At 39.4% G+C, this 22,048-nt stretch overlaps 1 protein-coding gene across 1 annotated transcript in view; it reads right to left on the reverse strand.

Annotated features, from left to right (window-relative positions):
- Positions 1–22,048, reverse strand: part of LOC140356026 (collagen alpha-1(XI) chain-like) — a 196,153-nt gene that overhangs the window by 94,852 nt on the left and 79,253 nt on the right. The window contains exons 14-26 of the mRNA XM_072440716.1: positions 14,415–14,471; positions 13,290–13,343; positions 13,161–13,214; positions 12,165–12,218; positions 11,493–11,546; positions 9,736–9,789; positions 9,303–9,347; positions 7,258–7,311; positions 7,125–7,169; positions 3,161–3,214; positions 1,168–1,212; positions 860–913; positions 736–780 (exon numbers count right to left, since the gene is read on the reverse strand). Of these exons, the coding sequence (XP_072296817.1) occupies positions 736–780; positions 860–913; positions 1,168–1,212; positions 3,161–3,214; positions 7,125–7,169; positions 7,258–7,311; positions 9,303–9,347; positions 9,736–9,789; positions 11,493–11,546; positions 12,165–12,218; positions 13,161–13,214; positions 13,290–13,343; positions 14,415–14,471 (669 nt within the window). The remainder of the gene's footprint in view (positions 1–735; positions 781–859; positions 914–1,167; positions 1,213–3,160; positions 3,215–7,124; positions 7,170–7,257; positions 7,312–9,302; positions 9,348–9,735; positions 9,790–11,492; positions 11,547–12,164; positions 12,219–13,160; positions 13,215–13,289; positions 13,344–14,414; positions 14,472–22,048) is intronic.

The following is a 22,048-nucleotide window of genomic DNA, read 5'->3' on the forward strand; positions in this document are numbered from 1 at the left end:
GCAATTAATGTCATATTCATGTGCAATTACCGTCATATTCATGTGCAATTACCGTCATATGTGCAATTAATGTCATATTCATGTGCAATTACTGTCATATTCATGTGCAATTAATGTCATATTCATGTGCAATTACTGTCATATTCATGTGCAATTACTATCATATTCATGTGCAATTACTGTCATATTCATGTGCAATTACTGTCATATTCATGTGCAATTAATGTCATACATGTGCAATTAATGTCATATTCATGTGCAATTACTGTCATATTCATGTGCAATTAATGTCATATTCATGTGCAATTAATGTCATATTCATGTGCAATTAATGTCATATTCATGTGCAATTAATGTCATATTCATGTGCAATTACTATCATATTCATGTGCAATTAATGTCATATTCATGTGCATATAACTGATGAAAATAGAGTGTTTATTTTACCATTATTATTAGTATTATCTTGTCTTACGCTAGCTGTTTTTATTTTATTTTATTTATCTTTATTTTTCCCCTCCATTCCTTATTAAGAAATGAGAGGTTTTGTTTATAAGAGTTTTGTTTATAAGAGTTCTTCTATTAAGAGTGTTTTTTAAACTTCCAATAAATTATCTGTCCTTTTCCTCTGTATCTACTTGCGTTGCAACCATGAAATTTCCCCATGTGTGAACAATAAAGTAATATCTTATCTTATTTCTTCACTTTAACCTGTAAAAACCAAAGGTCACTTACAGACACTCCTTTCTCGCCGGTGGGACCCTCTTTCCCTGGATGACCCTGCGGAAAGAAACCCCCAAACACCGATCAGATCTCAACTTTTCCCCATCTCTTGTCGTTCTTGGCGCCGTGAACTTACCGGGGGCCCGTCGGCCCCGCCCAGCCCGGCCAGCCCCTGTTTGCCTTGAGGTCCCTGTAAAAAAAAAAAAAAAAAAAGGCGCGTGAGCCGTAAATACGTTTGGTCCATAATATCGGGCGCTGGAATAACACGCGACGGGGAGCGAGCTAAGTGCTTCTGCAGGCGGCGCGGGGCTAATGCTTTTCTATCATGTCCCCGTATCCATAACGGCGGCCGATCTGCAGAATCCATTTGGTTCTGCGGCCGTCACTTATCGCGAGCGGGGGGGGGGGGGGGGGGAGGAGTTTGTGGGTGTTTTTTGCACTTACTTTTTCTCCGGGAGGACCGATCGGACCCTGAGAGCCAATCAGACCCTGAAAGACAAAGGAGAAGAGAAAACTTGTCTTACAAAACAGGAGAGCGAAAGGGTGCGGTTCTGAAAAGGTTACGTTCTGTGCCGTGGAGTTCACTTTTTGACTTAACGACGATGACGTTGGGACGATTTTGAGCGTTAGGGTTTCGTTGAGGTTCAAGTGTCGCGAAAAATGTGCAGAAATATGACTTTTGTGCCGTGTTTGCAAAGGTTACGCTGCAATTTAAGTTTTAATCAGCTTTTTTTGGGCAGAAATTGATACTTTTTGGGGCCGTACGATATCGGGAATGACTGCAACGTGCGGTACGGCTGTGAAGTACTGCAGTATTGACAGTATTGAGGTATTTGAATGTAGTTTTTTTACACACTCATGTCCGCGCCTTAATGCATTACTTAAACTCTACAAAAAAAACAAGATTAAATCGATGCGTGAGTCTGAACGGGTCGAGGCGCAGACTTTCCACATAATGTGACGGCAGTGGAACCGGGCTGTGGCTGTCGCCGGGGCCGGTCACCTGGGAAACGGCCGTTCAACTGGACACTCGACTTATTGTTTAGCAGTTGGACATTTGTACGCGGCAAAGTGAAGACTGGTGTCGGCCAATGAGCTTTCAGCAATGATGTAGTTAAGCAAGTTTAGCAAGTTTAGCCATATTTCAGATCTGAAAAGTCCTGTTACAGACAAATATATATATAAAAAAAGAAAGGTTAAATATTCTTGAAAAAGGATAAATATTAAAAAAAAAATACAAATAAAAAGCGCAACATTTTCTTGAAAAAATACAAATATTCTTAGAAAAAAAAGCCAAATATATAAAAAAAAGAAAGGCTAAATATTCTCGAAAAAAGCTAAATATTCAAAAAAATACAAATAAAAAAGGGCCAAATATAAAAAAAAAAAAGCCAAATATTTTCTTAGATTTTTAACAAACAAGACACTATATATAGTATGCATCACAATTACCTTTACATAGCATTCCTGTTAAGATAATTGCACAAAAACAGCTTTAATTGGTGAAGTCTACAGTCTGGTATGTACTATGATAAATGTATAGTAAGTAATGCAGTGCAGTAGAAGCAGTTTTGTCCTGGTAACACACATATAATCACATGCACTTGTGTTTAAGCGGCAGCAGGAATGTAAAGGACACTGTAATCACTCCAGACATACATTATATTTATGTCAAAACACCATGTCCCTGTAAGAACTGAAATGAAAAGCCAAGAAGGAGCTAAAAGGAACACGCAAAACGCTCTCCAGGCACAAGAGCAAACATTTAACCCGAGCCAGAATCTTCTTTTGAATCTTTCTTGGGTTTTGATTTATTTACTAATGCATTTTATTTGTATTTATTTAACTTGTTATATGACATTTCTCACTGATTTCACAATCGTTTTGCTTGAAATAAGTACATGTTTTAGTCCAACTGCCAATAGTGTGAAATGTGTATCTATCATATAACTTTAAAAGCGACTAACTATTATTTTAGAAGTCACAGATTCATCGTTTAATTAGTTGATTAGCAAAACGATTATTTCTATTGAGCATTGAGACTTTTGAATGTATTTTTGACAAAACAGAAGGTGAAATTTGTTCGAGATAGAGAATATTTACAGACAAAGTGATCAAAATCAGCAAAAGTCTGTTATTTTTTTGACTTTGTAATTTAATAATGTCACTGTCTTTGTTATAAAAAGGACTTTTCATAATAGTTTTAGCGTCTGCGTGGCATAAATAACAATTCAAATGATCAGAATACAATTACGATTAGTTTCAATAGTCGACTAGCCGTGATTAGTTGATGGATTTCATAGTTAAACCAAAGCAAATAAAGCAGTTTCAGTCAGTAAATAGTGATAAAATAGTCAAAACTCCATAAATTGAGGAAGATACATTGATTTTCCTCCATTTAAACCCCACATTGAGCCGTGCACAGAGTCAGACGTACGTTGGGTCCGGGCATGCCCTGCTGTCCTGAAGGACCCGGCTCTCCTTGGATTCCCTGTGGAAACACAAAAGAAAACAACATCACAAAAACGCTCCATTTCAATGCTTTATTTTCACAACAATATTAAATGAGTTTAGCTTTTGGAGGGACACCCGGCGCTGCGCAACGCCAAAGTCTCTGAACCGGCCCAGGTACGTTTCATTTGAATGTTTTACTAAAGTCATAACACTGAACCGAGCCGTGGATCAAAGAGTTCAAACGGTTTACTGGACTAAACATGAAAAAATGCTTAAAAACACTGTACGTTTTCTGTTAATTGAGTCACTATAACGTTAGTAAAGGTAAGGTAAGAAGCGTTTTTACATGTACCGTATTTTCCGGACTATAAGTTGCACCTTTTATCATAGTTTTGGCCGGGGTGCGACTTATACTTATATTTATACTTATATACGTATACTCCGGAGCGACTTATATGTGATATTATATGTTATTTTCACACTTGCAACTGCATTTCATACTCCAGGGCGACTTATATGTGTTTTTTTCTTCTCTATTATGCATTTTTGGCTGGTGCGACTTATACTCCAGTGCGACTTATATATGTTTTTTTCTTCTCTATTATGCATTTTTTGGCTGGTGCGACTTATACTCCAGTGCGACTTATACTCCAGAAAATACGGTAGTTTGGCTCCGGGACATATATAAAAGCAGCTCTTAGTGTCTTTATCTCGCTATAGTGTGTTTTATTCTCCAGAAACCAGGAAGGGTTGCCGTGACTTCCACCGTGATGACAAAAGTCGTTCTGGCGTCCGCACGTTGTGAAACACCTTTACAAAGTCGCCGCGGTGAATAATCAGCGTTCTAAAACTACGTGAGGAAGTGAGGGACACCTCTGCGACCGCTGCAAACCTTTGAAAATGAACGTGATGCATTTTTTAAGAGGGTAATAATCAGGTTCAGCTCCGGAAATGGTGTAATAAAATAGAACAGAACGCCCCCAAAATGAGCAAATACAGTGAGTTTGAGGACGTTTGGGGCCATCTTAGTCAGTCTTAGTAATGCTAACTGGAAATGCTTAACCGTGGGGTCTTCCTGTTTGGATTCAGTGAGTCACAGAGTTAAAACACACACGACATTGACCTCTGGGGGGGGCGAGTGCGCTCCAGCTGTTTCAACAAACAACAGATAAATCCTTATTTCCTTCCACCTTCGACTTGAGTCTCCCCAAAACCCCGCGGTTACGTACGTCCGTGGAGCCGCCGCGGTGAATCCGAACCTTTGTGGGTCGTTAATTGGAAACATCAGTATTTTATGACCCGATGTGGGCGGGTCCAACTGTTTGAATGTCTTTATCGTGACCCGTGCGATCGGACCGGGGGCGTCGAACGTATGGAAGAGACAACGTTTGACCTTGAGCTTTGTCAGAACGATTAAAGGTTCAACAGAGTTTGATGAAGAAAACGTTGTAATTTTGTGTTGAAAATGTGAGGTTGTTGTTCAAAACTTTAAAAAAGAGCTAAAACGGTGGCGTGGAAATCGCTATCGAGAATCGTGTCTATGCCTTAGTATCAAAAGTTGGACGTTTCAAATACAAAAGCTCATTCTCTGATAGTTATTGTGAGAAAAAACATCACGATTTAAACATTTTTCACTTTTACTTGAGATTGTGATCAAAATAACAATGAAATCTTTTGTTTTCTTCATTAACATTACCTCACATGTCACTATTTGTCACGTTTATGACCAGCTTTATGAAATATAACATAATAAATAAAGTAAATGCGACAAAAACAGCCAGATAAAAAGCACTTTTGAACCAGATTGAATTAAAATGATGACATTTTGCTTCTAAAATGTTCCGGATTATTATGTTTTAGCTCTTACGATTATGTTGTGACCTGGATCATCACAAATATTGACTAACAGAATAATCTATAAGTTAAAATCGACTCATTATTTAATACATTACAGATGGAACAGTACGTTTTGAGGTCAGCATTCATTGTGGATACTTTTTCTGTTCTAATAGTGGAGTACTTCTTGATATTTTTTGCACTATGACAAGATCTGAGCTGCAGAATGTTGAATAAATAACTAATAACTGTATTTCCATGTTTTGCAGCTCATGTTTTGAAGGAAAATGTTGCTTTAGGGCACTTTATCGCACTTCAAAATGTACTTTTGTCTTTGCCCCTGAATCTCTGGAGGTTTTAAAAGTCTTGCAGGTTTCATTTCGGTCGGTCCGGCTCAAATCGCTGTGACGTAAGTATAAATTCTTCAGTGGTTTTCAAAGTGTAGAAAGTTGAGTCATTTAGAGCTAAAACCTCCTCAGACGTTTCAGCGTTTCACCACCAACTGTAAAGCTCACTAAACGTCCTAAACATCTCCACGAGCTAATAAAGGGATTGAGTTCATTATTTGGTTGATTAATGAGGATTCATTATTGAATCAGACGCTATTTTTTAGTGGTGGATATTTATGAAAAGAAAAGTCGTTACTTGGATTAAATGGGGCAATTATTTTGAAACGTATGTGCCGTAATCTTTCTTTTTTAAATACTCTTAATGAAAAAGAGAATATAAGAGTTTTTTTTTGAAATTCGTTATCTGTTTTTTATCACTATACTTCTGTACCTAATATCTGTTGCAACACTGAAATTTCCAAATAAAGGTTTTCTTATCTTATCTTTTTTAAATTAATTAGATTTTTTTTTAACAACCTCATAAATTTTCTCTGGCCACGCCCTTGTAAGTCTTTTTTCTTTCCTTTTTCTTTTCTTTTTTTGTGATGTGTGGTTTTTTTTTCCATCTTTTCTCTTTTCTAATAATAATAACTAAAAAAAGAAAATGGTTCAAATGTATGTTTTGTGTCATCATCACCATGTTGGAGAAGTATTTGGTTTTGTGTGATACAACTGTACAGCCAATCAGAGTGGACTTCACACTTTATATTCAAAAACAAGTTCAAAAAGAAGGTTGCTAAAGATTATATATATATTTAGGCAAAAGAGGAGAGACTTTAATGACTATGGGAATGGCTAAACTATGAACAAGAGTTTACCACAATTTACTATAAAAGAAATACCGTATTTTTGAGACTTTAAGTCGCACCTTTTTTCATAGTTTTGGCCGGGGTGCGACATATACTTATATTTATACTTATATATTTATACTTTGGAGTGACTTATATGTGATATTATTTGTTATTTTCACACTTGCATCCGCATTTCATACTCCAGTGCGACTAATATATGTTTTTTTCTTCTCTATTATGCACTTTTTGGCTGGTGCGACTTATACTCCAGTGCGACTTATCTATTTTTTTTCCTTCTCTATTATGCACTTTTTGGCTGGTGCGACTTATACTCCAGTGCGACTTATATATGTTTTTTTCTTCTCTATTATGCATTTTTTTGGCTGGTGCGACTTATACTCCAGTGCGACTTATATATGTTTTTTTTCTTCTCTATTATGCATTTTTTGGCTGGTGCGACTTATACTCCAGTGCGACTTATATATGTTTTTTTCTTCTCTATTATGCATTTTTTGGCTGGTGCGACTTATACTCCAGTGCGACTTATATATGTTTTTTTTCTTCTCTATTATGCATTTTTTGGCTGGTGCGACTTATACTCCAGAAAATACGGTTCTATCTAGTTGAATTGGGATGCTTTTTGTAGAAACTGTACATTTTGACGACTCCGGTGCCTTTTATTTTATGACAAACAGTTCAAATGTGTAGCTTTGGGTCTAACGATGTCCTGTATAAGTAATTAGCTGATTGTTATGAGCGGGCTCCGGACACTAAAGCTAACGACCGCTGGCTCATACGCATCCCGGGGCGTCTTTCCTAGGTGGTCCTGACAAACGGAGGCCTGTTACTTTGACACGTCCTCTCTGCCAGCGTCTCTCCGGGGGAAAAAAAGGTCCAAATAAACTTAAAGCGCACTTAAATAAACACTCACCATGTTTCCTTTGGGACCCTGCTGCCCGTCCAGCCCTGGAAGACCCTGTTGGGACCGACCACATCGTTATGTCAGAGAGAAAAGGGGGGAAACAAAAACGTGTTATTGGCGAGCGACGGGCAAAGATACGTACGCGCTGCCCCGATGCACCCGCAGAACCTCTGGGGCCGAGCAAACCTCTGGGACCCTGGGAGGAGACGCAAGAGAGAGAGAGAGTTAGGACGGATGAGGAAGGTCTCAAACGGTGGTAAACAAAAACAACAACAAATGAAACCAAAAACGTGTTGTTCTTGTTTTGACTGATCATGTCACGGGCTTAACAACTGTGTCCTTCTTGTAGAAAGCGGTCCTCAACACCGTCTCATGCAGTTTCGGAGTGATGTGCTTGGGCCTCGTAACCATGGAGACAGTGGATGGATACCTATAACATGCTCCTGGCAGCAGGGAAGAAGTGGATGACTCAAACCGCTCTGACGATTAAGGACTGAACTAATATCATTCTGACATACGCACAATGGAGAAAATAACTTCTGGACTCAACTTGAAAATGGACAAATTTAACTTTAAAACAATAGCTAAAAATGGGACAATTTTATCTGTACTTTATTTGCTTTAATTCTTCTCTTTTATTATTATTATTTTTTTAATGCTACGCACTTATTTTCTACTTTTATTCCTTTACGTCCCTGTGTACTCCCTGGTCCTGCTCGTTCTTTGTGTTGTTTTTTTTCTTTTTTTTTTTCTTTGTTGTTGTGTTGTTGTTTTTGTTGTTTTATGTTCTAATAAAAAAAATGTATTTACAAAAAAAAGAGGAAGCTTCCTCCCTTTCCTTTTATCCTTCCTTTCCCTTGTCCTTGCTTCCTTTCCCCTTTCCTTGCTTCCTCTCATCTTTCCTTGCTTCCTCTCATCTTTCCTTACTTCCTTCCTTTCCCTTTTCCTTGCTTCCTCTCATCTTTCCTTGCTTCCTTTCATCTTTCCTTGCTTCCTTTCCTTGTTTCCTTCCTTTCCCCTTTCCTTGCTTCCTTCCTTTTTCCTTGCATCCTTTCTTATTTTACTTTAATCACACATTTTGATTGACTGGTAAAATCTGACTTGCTTCGTGTCGCCAGGTTTACGAGAGTTAAGTTGCACTAAAATGTTATCCACCGTGAGATTAGTGGTGACAATAACACACTAAGTGGTAAGTAACGAAATCAGTTCAGGCGTTTGCACTTTATACAAACCTTGTACTAAGCAATGTTTATTATCGTATTAAAGTAAAGTTAGAGATAAACTGCAGACAGACAGATATTAAGTCTTTGATGCTGATCAAAAAAGCAGATGTTCTGAAAAATAGCTTAAGATATTATTTTTCCATCTTAAAGCAGTTAAAACGATGTTCGTCGGTTAGAGTTATTTCATTTCACGTAATTTTAAGGGAGAATTGATCAACTATTGGCTGTTGTGGATTATTAATACAAAGAAAAAGAAAGTATATTTAAAGAAAGATGGGATTTAACAGCCTTTTTTCATGTAGTAAAGTAACATTTGTACAGATATGTTGTAAAAAACAGTCCTTTGGGTAAAAATGAGACTGCTGTGAGCTGTTTGCATCCTATTATTACATGTTTCTATCGTCCAAGAACCAGGAAGTAGCTCTGGAGCGCTGGTTGCGTGCTAATCGCATTAGCAAACCTCCGCTCCGGCCTCTGACTTGCACATAAACTATAAACCCAATGTGAAGAATTAAGATGCTAAGAATGCGCTAGTTTTGCTTTTTTCGCCTACATGTGGTTCCCCCATGTCAAATCTAATCCCGACAAATCCTGAAGCACCAAATCAAAATTCTTCATCCGACTCGAACTGTGATGAAACTTAGCGCAACGTCCCCGAACGACTTAGCAAGCTGCTTCAGACGAGCGTTTCTCACGGCGCGTCCCGGCCCATTAACGCAGAACAAAGACCCAAATGTCAAATCTTCATGAGGAAAAGGCATCATGACCCGAGCGCAAACATCACAAGCATCAAACCCTAATGGTCTGGCCTCAGAGCAGAACGTTAACCACAAGAGCAGGCGATAGTGACTGTGACTATTTAGTCACAGTCACTATAAGTCCAGGATGTTTTTTTTTATATCTCACGTTGGTTCAATTTTGCGCTTTTCCCCGTAAGTCTAAATGTAATATTTGAACTACTTACGCTCTCTCCAGCCACGCCTCTTTGTCCGACCGGTCCGTCCTCTCCCTTTAAACACACGGCATTTAATCAGATAAGATGAACTTTAGATTTCATGGATATTTTGATGATGCAATGCCAGAAAAGAAGCTCATGCAGTAAAAAGTTTAGAAGATAAACAATGAAAAAAACTTTATAATACACTTAAGATATGAAATAATACATAAAATGGCCAGAATTTTTTCTTCTTTTTTTGGGGGAGCAAATGGCATTTAATAAGATAAGATGGACTTTAGCTTTCATGGATATTTTGATGATGCAATACCAAAAAAAGAAGCTCATGCAAAATATAAACAATGAAAAATCTGTTTAAAATATGCTTTGAAGAAAATAAAGATATTGAATTATACATAAAATGGCCAGATTTATGTCTTATTTGAACAGCGGTTGAACTCACCCTCGGCCCATCGTCTCCGGGAGATCCTGGAGCTCCTGTAGACCCTAATTCACCCTGGGCACAAAAAGACAACGTCAAAATATATATTAAAAAAGGAGTGTCAAGTTCATGCGACTGTCATGTGCTCCTCGTAATGGATGAAGTGACACGTAAAGACGAGGTTTATTCAAAAAGGAACAAAACTGCCTGTAATCTAAGCCTGGAAAACCACAATTGGCACGGTCTACGTATGGTTTTGTCCTATTTACGGCGCCCTATATGGACCGGCCTACCTTGCCCGGCCCTCTAATTACTCGGTATAGGATAAAGATGGAACGCCTGTCTAGAAATACAACCCTGTGATCTCCTTCCGGCGTTTACTCGAGGTTTAAAAACGTACAAAAGCCTAAAAACCCGTTTGGAGTGTCGTGGCCTCGTGGGTCTAAAACTGGGTCTAAACGTCCCCACTGACCTCACGTGTTTTACAAGTCATCGAACCCTTTAACCAGAAGCAAACGTAATCCAGGAAGAGATTGTCATTTTGTAGAAAAAGGAGAAACAGAAGTAGAATAAAAGGAGCACTTTGTACGTTTTTAGGTGGAGTTTTAAAGGAACGTTTAAATGATTTGACTTTTTCACAGGTCAAAGGTCAAAGTTGGGACCAAGTCTTTGTTTGTTTTGTAAGTCTCAAGCTTTTTGGTCTCAAGTCCAAGTTCTGTGCATCAAGTTTCAAGTCTTTTCACGTCTTTTACATCGAACTCAGCTCACATTTTTGCAATTTACATGATTTTTTGTAAACGGTCCTGCTTCAAAAAATACAAATAAATAAGGATGGCGGTCACAAAGTGGGAACAAACACGTTTAATTGTCTACGGAGAGTCTCGGGAAGTTGCAGAAGACCAAATCGAGTCGCAAATCATCAAAATGACGACTCAAATCTGGCTCAAGTTCAAGTCCGCACTTTGAGTTTTAGCTATCGCAAAGTACAGTTAACAGTAGAAGCAGTAGCAGTGCCACAAGTACAGCAGTAACACATATAGTAGTAGTAATAGCAGTACTTCCAGCAGCAGTAACATCAGCAGTGGTTGTGATAACGGCGTCACGTCCTTTTGCTCAGTTTTACTTTGAAATCGCTGACCTTGTTTCTGTTCTAGATGCACTTCCTGCTTCCGATCATAGCCCTGCCCCTAACGTATCACACCTGTTTCATTGGCCCCTCCCAAATCTAGCGAATGTCGTCCCTTCCTCATTTGCCGGATTGTCTTTTCTTCGTTTCGAGCTTTTTTGTGTTCAATTGTCTGCGTTCAGACTTAAATATTCTAAACTGACTTTTTGACTCTGGGACTGTTTTCCAATCTTGCACTAGCAGGAAGTACTGACAGGAAGTAGACACGGCGAGTTAAGTCAAATTTGTAAATGTGTGCAGCGATTGTAAAAGTTTCCCAAAAGCCACAGAGTTAGCAGTAGTAGTAGTAGTAGTAGTAGAAATGCTCAGAGTGTTACCATGTGTAGTATAAGCTTTAATGATACCAAAGTAGTCAGTAGCAGAAACAATATCGGCGTCGTTAGTAGCCGTCTTCATCCACGCTGCAGTAACAATCAGTGACAGCGAGGAGGCGGAGTCTAAACTGGTATTTAAGGCTTAATGTTTGACTAACTACCGGGCTCGGGGGCTGTGGTTACCGCGACAAACGACTATCTGAGGCTCACGATGAGACGGGAGTGAGTGCGGCTTCTTATTTGAGAGCGTTTGAACGTGTGGCGCTCTCATTACTCACTCTGTGGCCTTTCTCTCCTGGAAGTCCCGGGAGGCCGTCGAACCCGCGGTCGCCCTGAGAAAAGGACAAGAAAGAGTTGGGTTTACTTCGACGGGGGTTCTCAACGTGTTTGTTTGTTTTCCTGCGCGGACAAAGGAGATTTCAACATTCATAGGGATCTGGATGATCGATAGCGAGGTAATTATGTGTAAAATAACAATCTAAAGAAAGTCCAAAATCTAAATAAAGGGTGCGTTCACCACATACAAATTGGGACTAAACAAAGATTTAACCCAAATATTTACCTGACTCGACCAGGACTAAACAAGGACTCGAACAAGACCAAGCCAAGTCCACATAAGATTTAAATTTGGCCAATTTAGGACTGAAAAAACTACAAATGTGAACACAAAGTCATGTCTTTAGTCATGGAAATTGTAGTATTTCTTTGTTAAACCACTTAATACAATACACAATACATAAAATATCCTTTGGTGTAAATACAAACATATAAACAACCTATTTTTGTCAAGTTTAACGTTTAGACAATGCCAATAATTCTTTCTACTTGTCAAAACACACGCGTTTGAATTAATAAATCATAGACAAATTGTACAATAAACATGATTTCCTGTGTCATGGGGACAGTTTATGGATGGCGACTGCTGTTTCGAGCGTGTTCATGTGTTTTACCTTTGCACCGCCTTCTCCCGGCAGCCCGCGAGCTCCGTCCACCCCGTTACGGCCCTGAAAGACATCAATATCTCCCATAAGCCTTTGTGGAAACCGCCTCGCGAAATATTAAATCAACTCTGTGAATGTGGAGCAGGCAATCAGTCCAAACAAGCAAACACGAATCAACGCTTCATTTGGGTTTTATACTAGCATTATTGTGATTGTTGCGTGCGGATGATGAGCTTGAACAGCAGCCATGTTTGAAAGTACCAAGTATAAGCTGCTACCGCTCCCATGTTTATAGAGAAAGTGAAGTTTACACATGTTACACAGCAAAAATAAAGGATACCAACGTGTAATTCAACTAATTAATTCATGATTAATAAGGATTAATTGAGAATCAGAATCAGAAAAGGGAAATAATGAGGGAAATTATGCAATATATGACAATTTAGTTCAGTCGGTTGTTCATTTTCATTGATAAATCAGCCTTTTTCTAGTTAAATACACCTGAAGCTTCTTAAAATATGGCGTCTACCCAAGGTTGTGGGTCATTCATATCTTAGAAATTCAGTATTTTATTGAAAGTATGAAAGGTGTGAATAAAGTTAGAATAAATAGAGCTGCAACTAACAATTGTTTTAGAAGTCGACCAGTATTTCTATTAAGTCTATTAAGATTAGTCTATAAGTCAAAAGATTATTTCTATTGTTCAATATTGAGACTTTATGAATACATGATCCACCAAATAAAGGTCGAAATGTGGCGACTGAACTGAACACGTCTAGATGGAGAACATTTACGAATAATAGTCTTTTCTCGGCGAAAATCAGAACTAGTTTATTGTTTTTCGACATTTTTCCATTTAACAACGCAGCTGTCCGTCATTTAAAAAGAGTTTATAGCAATTACTCGCTGCAGTTTAACAGTTTGAAACATATTGTGTCGAAGATTCCACACATTTCGTTGGAAGTCGTAACATCTCGATAGTGGGCGATATCGCAGCGTTCTTACCCTTTTCCCAGCTTTTCCAGGGAGACCAGTCGGGCCCTGAAGACCTCGGGGCCCCTTTAGACAAAAAAAACGGTTAAATGTGTTATGAGGCGGGAGGAGGGTTATGAAAGCTTTAAACGTGAGCCCTACCTGTGGTCCGGAGTCACCGCCGTCTCCTTTAAGCCCAGGAGCACCAGGATTCCCCTTTGAACAAACACACACTTTTATTAAACCCATGCACCATTCCAGAGTTACAGTGGCATTGTATTTATTGCAGTACTTTTCACACTGCTGCTTGAGTAGTATACGTAACGGTGTGACGTGTATTTGAGGGAAGGTTTGGGTTACTTCTCCCACTGCGTACTGCAAATAAAGTGACAAAAGAGCTTCGGATATGACGTTTTTTGTCTTTTCTTTGGAAATACTACATTTTCTGCAGTACTTAATGTTCTCCCAATCGTATCATCAACTTCAATTTATAATACGTCCAGACAGTTACTCTTACAGTTACTCTTACTATGTTTAGAACAGTTCATATTTCAGGAGTGACATTATGGGTGTATTATAACTATATATAAACACATTTATTCATCTCTGACATTTACTGACAAACATTGCATTGAACTGCTATTAAATTATAGTCAGAAAATAGTTTTGAGCAGTTCACTTAAGGCTTAATAAGTATTTAATGAAGCGGTTAGGAGTTATATCGTAGTTACTAAACCTCAATCGCTCTTAATAAAGTATTTGTTCATTATAAATTGAGTCTAAGTTCAAAGTGTAGTTATTATAAAGTGTTATATAGTGACATTTTGCCATTTTGTCACTGCATCCTGATCCTACACAAAATATTTAAATGAGACATGTTTTTTTTTGCGTTCTTTGAGTACTATTACTTTTCATAAATTGTGTTTTTGTGTGTGTTTTTTGTACATACAGTATAAAGAACAGGAAACAAAAGAGCGCAGTGAACCACACAAAGAGAAACACAACAGAAAGCACACAATCACGACACACACAAAGGTCCAAAGAGCCGGTCCAACGTTCGGTAAGTCAGAAGTATAAAGAGTGATTTAAAGTGACGTCAGAAGAGTCCAAAGTCATGAAAATGTCCCCCAGCTCTCGATTCGGCCCCGGGGCTTCACGTTCACTTCTGCCGCGCTCGCCCCTCCCCGCAGGAAGTGATGTTTTCCTCATCAGCTGAGCCAGTCATGGTAAATGCATACGTGTGTGTGTGTGTGTGTGTGTGCCTGCGTGTGTGTAGGAGAAACTCACCAGAGGACCGGACCTCCCCCCCATTCCAGAGGGCCCCGGAGCCCCTCTCATGGCCAGCTGTAAGACACACAAAACACTCATCACCGGCGCCGCGACGACGTGTGCAACAGCAATAACCACGAGCATAAAAACCCATTAAGTCAGTTATTAGTGTTCCATTTCCACCAGGATGTATTCACTCGGGTGTCATTTTCAACACGAAATAAGAGAAGTTTATTCATATTATCATGTAGTTCTGATAAAGATAAAGACAACAAAATAATTCAGCAAAGAACCATTTATATGCTGTTCTTCAGTATCGATACCTGCTCAGATGTTGATACTGGTTACGATACTACATTATCAGAATCAGAATCAGACATATTAACTTGCTTTAGTGATTAAATGATGAACAATGATAAAACAATCTATATAAAGTCAACCTATGTAAGTTAAACATATTAAACCATTAAAAACAATGAAAATCTGCGATAGAATAAAAAATAAATAGGCTATAATATGAAAAATAAGGCTTACTATGTACACAAATTTACAGTTGAACATTAGTTTTAGTTTTAATTAGTAACTGCGTAACGATATTTTGACAATCCTAGAACAAAGTAATTAAAGTAATGCAGTATTTGTGCCTTACATTGTGCGATGAATGAATGGAATAAGATAAGAAGATGGCAAAATATATTATGCATTGGAATAAGATCTTGTATATTCAAAACTGAATATGTACATAATGGTCACAATTAAATACAAAAATGCATGACATTTAAGTAGTATTGGCTACAGCAGAATGTATTTTAAGTTATTGAATCAAAGTTAAAACGTTGGTAATGGTTGTGGTGGTGTTAAATGAAATAATGTGCAAACTTTATGTTGTTTTTATTTATGGTCCGACACAATTCAGTGACTCATAAACACAAGTGACAGTCGTGTATCTGTGCTCCACATACACAGACTAAATATTTATTAAGTGTAGATTTTGAATTTAACTCGACAGATTGTTAACGTTTAGTCAGTCTTTAAGCTAAATACTGCAAATGGGGGAAAAAAGTAAATTTATATTCAAAAGAAGAAAAAAATGTAGATGTCGTTTTGTTGAGACAATCGCAAGAAACTAATGTTAATTCTCACAAACTGACCCGGAGCACCTTTAAGAACATCTAAAAATGAAATACAAATGAAATTAAAGCCGCAAGCGGCATCCAACGGCCCTCGCGGGCCGCCGGCCTTCCGACTCTGCTCTCTGCATTTTACAGAGATGGCGCTAACGCAATTGTCTAAGAACTAAGACAGCGACACATTGATGAACACAAATGTCGGTCAAATGTGCAGCTCCAGCGCACAGAGACCGTGACACTTGGAATAAAAATATGGATAACTTTTGATGCCCCGCTTGTGTAGATTATTTTCCCCAAATATGAACTTGATCGGGTGATCGCCCTAGGAGGAGTTTGTTAAAGTGTGAAGTGTAAAAATGTGGTCATTTTAGAGATTTTACGGTTTCCCCATAGGGATAACATGGGATGTTTCTGTCATCGCTACGGCTACGCTTTACCAAATATGACTTTGGCTCCCATACTTTTAATTTGGGGATGGCAAATGAGAATTGTGTGCAAAATGTCATGTAATTTGGAAAAACTCTTGTTTATTGGCCACTCTGAAGGCCAAATAGTCCAAATTCTGCGAAAAGTTTGCGGCTCAGCTGCACAGAGACCGTAAATGTTATCCATAAAATTTGAATAACTTTAGATGCCCCACTTGTCTAGAGGACGTACACCGATTTTGAGATCGGTGGGCCAAACGCACTAGGAGTTTGTTAAAGTGTGAAGCGTAAATGTGAACATTTCAAGGATTTGGCGTTTTTCCCATTTGTGACAGTATATTTGCAGCTCCACGGCACAGAGACCGTAGCACTTAAAATCAAAATATGGATAACTTTTGAGGCCCCGTTTGTGTAGATGATTTCCCCAAATATGAACTTGATCGAGCTATCGCCTTGGGAGGAGCTCGTTAAAGTGTGAAGCGTAAAAATGTGGTGATATGAGCGATTTTGCGATTTTCCCATAAGGATAACATGGGATGTTTCTGTCATTGCTACGGTTACGCCGTACAAAATATGGCTTTGGCTCTCATACTTGTATGATCAGGATGGCAAATTAGAATTTTGTTCAAAATATCATGTCATTTGGAAAAACTCTATTGTTTATAAGCCACTCTGAAGGCCAAATAGTCAGAATTCTGGGAAACGTTTGCGGCTCCGTCGCACAGAGACCGTAAAAGTAATCCTTCAAATTTGGATAACTTTAGATACACCACTTGTCTAGAGGACGTACACCGATTTTGAGGTTGGTGGGCAAAACGCACTAGGAGGAGTTCATTAAAGTGTGAAACATAAAAATGTGGTAATTTGAGAGATTTTGCGGTTTTCCCATAGGGATAACATGGGAGGTTTCTGTCATCGCTACGACTACGCCGTAAAAATTAAGGCATTTGTCTCATTGGGTTTTTTGATCGGGATGGCCAAATAGAATTTTGGGTAAAGTTTAGAACATTTTGGTAAAACTAATTTTTGACCTTCAATGTTAATTCAAAGGTCACTCTGTAGGGGGCGCTATCAGGCCCATTTCAATTTTGTCATCATAAACTGGTCCAAACTGGATAGTTTAACAACTGATTCAAATTTGGTCCAAATCGGACTCGTTTTGATCAAATGGGAGCAATTTTTGGATTAGCATTATCCCAAAATAAGTTGTCCAATTTTGTGGCTGCGCCGCACGTAGACCGTAAAAGGTATCCCAAAAATTTGGATAACTTTAGATGCCCCACTTGTCCAGAGGACGTACGCCGATTTTGAAGTTGGTGGGCAAAACGCCCTAGGAGGAGTTCGTCAAAGTTTGACGTGAACAAAATGGCTAACTCAGCTTTTTTTCATTTTCAAAGGAAGATGGCGGGCATAGGGTAAGTCTGGGGGCGTGGCCACAATAAAAAAAAAAAAATTGTCCTCAAGAGAGGAATGCGTGTCCCGAATTTCGTAGCTCTACGGCAAAGTTGACCCCGGGGCGTCTCCCATAGGCGCAATGTATTTTGACTTTTGTCGGTGGCGCTGTCGCGCCATTTTTTAACGAAAAAAAAAATGGCCCAGAAAAAACTAAATTTTTCGCCGATTCTGAATTTTGGGCAAAGTTTGGTGAGTTTTTGAGCATGTTCAGGGGGTCAAATTAGAGCTCAAAGAGCAGAAGAAAGAAGAATAATAAAAATTAAAGCCGCAAGCGGCATCCAACGGCCCTCGCAGGCCGCCGGCCTTCCGACTCGACTTTCGACTTGATAAAGATGGCGCCCTTATTGTGTTGAATAAAAAAAGAACTTGACAGACGGCGACACATTGGACATGGCCAATCCAGTGCAAATCAACACAAGTGTCAGTCAAATTTGCTGCGCCGCCGCACAGAGACCGTAGCACTTGGAATAAAAGTATGGATAACTTTTGATGCCGCGCTTGTGTAGATGATATTTCCCAAAGTAAAGCTTGATCGAGCTATTGCCCAGGGAGGAGTTTGTTAAAGTGTGTAGCGTAAATGTGAACATTTCAAGGATTTGGCGTTTTTCCCATTTGTGACAGTATATTTGCAGCTCCACGGCACAAAGACCGTACCACTTAAAATCAAAATATGACTAACTTTTGATGCCCCGCTTGTGTAGATGATTCTCCCCAAATATGAGCTTGATCGAGCTATTGCCCTAGGAGGAGTTCGTTAAAGTGTGAAGCGTAAAAATGTGGTCATTTTAGAGATTTCGCTGTTTTCCCATTTGTGACATATATTTGCGGGTCCGCCACACAGAGACCGTAGCACTTAGAATCAAAATATGGGTAAGTTTTGATGCCCCGCTTGTGTAGATGATATTCTCCAAATATGAACTTGATCGGACAATCGCCCTAGGAGGAGTTCATTAAAGTGTGAAGCGTAAAAATGTGGTGATTTGAGCGATTCTGCGATTTTCCCATAAGGATAACATGGGATATTTCTGTCATCGCTACGGTTACGCCGTACAAAATATGACTTTGGCTCTCATACTTTTATGATCAGGATGGCAAATTAGAATTTTGTTCAAAATATCATGTCATTTGGAAAAACTCTATTGTTTATAGGCCACTCTGAAGGCCAAATAGTCAGAATTCTGGGAAACGTTTGCGGCTCCGTCGCACAGAGACCGTAAAAGTTATCCTTAAAATTTGGATAACTTTAGATGCACCACTTGTCTAGAGGACGTACAGCGATTTAGAGGTTGGTGGGCAAAACGCACTAGGAGGACTTCGTTAAAGTGTAAAACATAAAAATGTGGTAATTTGAGAGATTTTGTGGTTTTCCCATAGGGATAACATGGGAGGTTTCTGTCATCGCTACGACTACGCCGTAAAAATTTAGGCATTTTTGTGATTGGCTTTTGTGATCGGGACGGCAAAATAGAATTTTGGGTAAAGTTTAGACAATTTTGGTAAAACTAATTTTTGACCTTCAATGTTAATTTAAAGGTCACTCTGTAGGGGGCGCTATCGCGGCCATTTCAATTTTGTCAGCCTAAACTGGTCCAAACTAGAAAGTTTAACAACTGATTCAAATTTGGTCCTAATCGGACTGGTTTTGATCAAATGGGAGCAATTTTTAGATCTGCAATATTCCAAAATAAGTTGTCCAACTTTGCGGCTGCGCCGCACACAGACCGTAAAAGGTATCTCAAAAAATTGGATAACTTTAGATGCCCCACTTGTCCAGAGGACGTACACCGATTTTGAAGTTGGTGGGCAAAACGCCCTAGGAGGAGTTCGTCAAAGTTTGACGTGAACAAAATGGCTAACACAGCGTGTTTTCATTTTCAAAGGAAGATGGCGGCCATAGGGTAAGTCTGGGGGCGTGGCTACAATGAATTTTTTTGTTTGTCCTCACGAGAGGAATGCGTGTTCCGAATTTCGTAGCTTTACGCCAAAGTTGACCTCGGGGCGTCTCCCATAGGCGCAATGTATTTTGACTTTTGTCGGTGGCGCTGTTGCGCCATTTTTTAACGAAAAAAAAAATGGCCCAGAAAAAAAACAAAATTTCGCCGATTCTGAATTTTGGGCAAAGTTTGGTGAGTTTTTGAGCATGTTCAGGGGGTCAAATTAGAGATCAAAGCGCTGAAGAAGAACAAGAAAAATTAAAGCCGCAAGCGGCATCCAACGGCCCTCGCGGGCCGCCGGCCTTCCGACTCTGCGCTTTCGACTTGATAAAGATGGCGCCCTTATTGTGTTGAATTAAAAAAGAACTTGACAGACGGCGACACATTGGACATGGCCAATCCAGTGCAAATCAACACAAGTGTCAGTCAAATTTGCTGCGCCGCCGCACAGAGACCGTAGCACTTGGAATAAAAGTATGGATAACTTTTGATGCCGCGCTTGTGTAAATGATATTTCCCAAAGTAAAGCTTGATCGGGCTATTGCCCAGGGAGGAGTTTGTTAAAGTGTGAAGCGTAAATGTGAACATTTCAAGGATTTGGCGTTTTTCCCATTTGTGACAGTATATTTGCAGCTCCACGGCACAGAGACCGTACCACTTAAAATCAAAATATGACTAACTTTTGATGCCCCGCTTGTGAAGATGATTTTCCCCAAATATGGGCTTGATCGGGCAATCGCCCAAGGAGGAGTTCGTTAAAGTGTGAAGCGTAAAAATGTGGTCATTTTAGAGATTTCGCTGTTTTCCCATTTCTGACATATATTTGCGGGTCCGCCACACAGAGACCGTAGCACTTAAAATCAAAATATGACTAACTTTTGATGCCCCGTTTGTGAAGATGATTTTCCCCAAATATGGGCTTGATCGGGCAATCGCCCTAGGAGGAGTTTGTTAAAGTGTGAAGCGTAAAAATGTGGTGATTTGAGCGATTCTACAATTTTCCCATAAGGATAACATGGGATGTTTCTGTCAACGCTTCGGTTACGCCGTACAAAATATGACTTTGGCTCTCATACTTTTATGATCAGGATGGCAAATTAGAATTTTGTTCAAAATATCATGTCATTTGGAAAAACTCTATTGTTTATAGGCCACTCTGAAGGCCAAATAGTCAGAATTCTGGGAAACGTTTGCGGCTCCGTCGCACAGAGACCGTAAAAGTTATCCTTAAAATTTGGATAACTTTAGATGCCCCACTTGTCTAGAGGACGTACACCGATTTTGAGGTTCGTGGGCAAAACGCACTAGGAGGAGTTCGTTAAAGTGTGAAACATAAAAATGTGGATATTTGAGAGATTTTGTGGTTTTCCCATAGGGATAACATGGCAGGTTTCTGTCATCGCTACGACTACGCCGTAAAAAATAAGGCATTTGTCTGATTGGCTTTTTTGATCGGGACGCCAAAATAGAATTTTGGGTAAAGTTTAGAACATTTTGGTAAAACTAATTTTTGACCTTCAATGTTAATTTAAAGGTCACTCTGTAGGGGGCGCTATCGCGGCCATTTCAATTTTGTCAGCCTAAACTGGTCCAAACTAGAAAGTTTAACAACTGATTCAAATTTGGTCCTAATCGGACTCGTTTTGATCAAATGGGAGCAATTTTTAGATCTGCAATATTCCAAAATAAGTTGTCCAACTTTGCGGCTGCGCCGCACACAGACCGTAAAAGGTATCTCAAAAAATTGGATAACTTTAGATGCCCCACTTGTCCAGAGGACGTACGCCGATTTTGAAGTTGGTGGGCAAAACGCCCTAGGAGGAGTTCGTCAAAGTTTGACGTGAACAAAATGGCTAACACAGCGTGTGTTCATTTTCAAAGGAAGATGGCGGCCATAGGGTAAGTCTGGGGGCGTGGTCACAATGTTTTTTTTTTTTTGTCCTCACGAGATGAATGCGTGTCCCGAATTTCGTAGCTTTACGCCAAAGTTGACCTCGGGGCGTCTCCCATAGGCGCAATGTATTTTGACTTTTGTCGGTGGCGCTGTCGCGCCATTTTTTGACGAAAAAAAAATGGCCCTGAAAAAATCAAATTTTTCGCCGATTCTGAATTTTGGGCAAAGTTTGGTGAGTTTTTGAGCATGTTCAGGGGGTCAAATTAGAGCTCAAAAAGCAGAAGAACAAGAAAAATAATAAAAAATATAGCCGCAAGCGGCAATGATCGGCCCTCGCTACGCCGCCGCCACGCCGCAAGAGGAGGGGGCGCTAACGCGCCCCAATTGTCCTTTTATTACGCCTACTGCTGAATCTGTGACGCTGTCACATCTTCTCCCCTTTGTTTTACCATCAAAAAGCAATTTTATTTTGAATTCTTGGCAAAATGTGCGGCTTTCACGCACAGACCGTGACTCTTAGAATAAAAATTAGGATAACTTTTGATGGTCCACACCTGAAGATGAGTCTCCCCAAATTTCACGTTAATAGGGCTGACGCCCTAGGAGGAGTTGGTGAAAGTATTTATAAGTGTAAGCATATTCTGGTGATTTCCCCATTGGAATAACATGGGAGGTTTCGATCATCGCTACGGCAAAGCCATAACAATTATGACATGGGTCTCATTTACTTTTTTGATGGGGATGCTAAAATTAAGTTGTGTGTCAAATTTCAGATAATTTCGCAAAACTAAACATTTAACCTCCATATAAAATC

This window comes from Eucyclogobius newberryi, unplaced genomic scaffold (genome assembly GCF_026437365.1).
Source record: "Eucyclogobius newberryi isolate DKJ021-1_F unplaced genomic scaffold, fEucNew1.0.hap1 SCAF_12, whole genome shotgun sequence".
Taxonomy (NCBI): domain Eukaryota; kingdom Metazoa; phylum Chordata; class Actinopteri; order Gobiiformes; family Gobiidae; genus Eucyclogobius; species Eucyclogobius newberryi.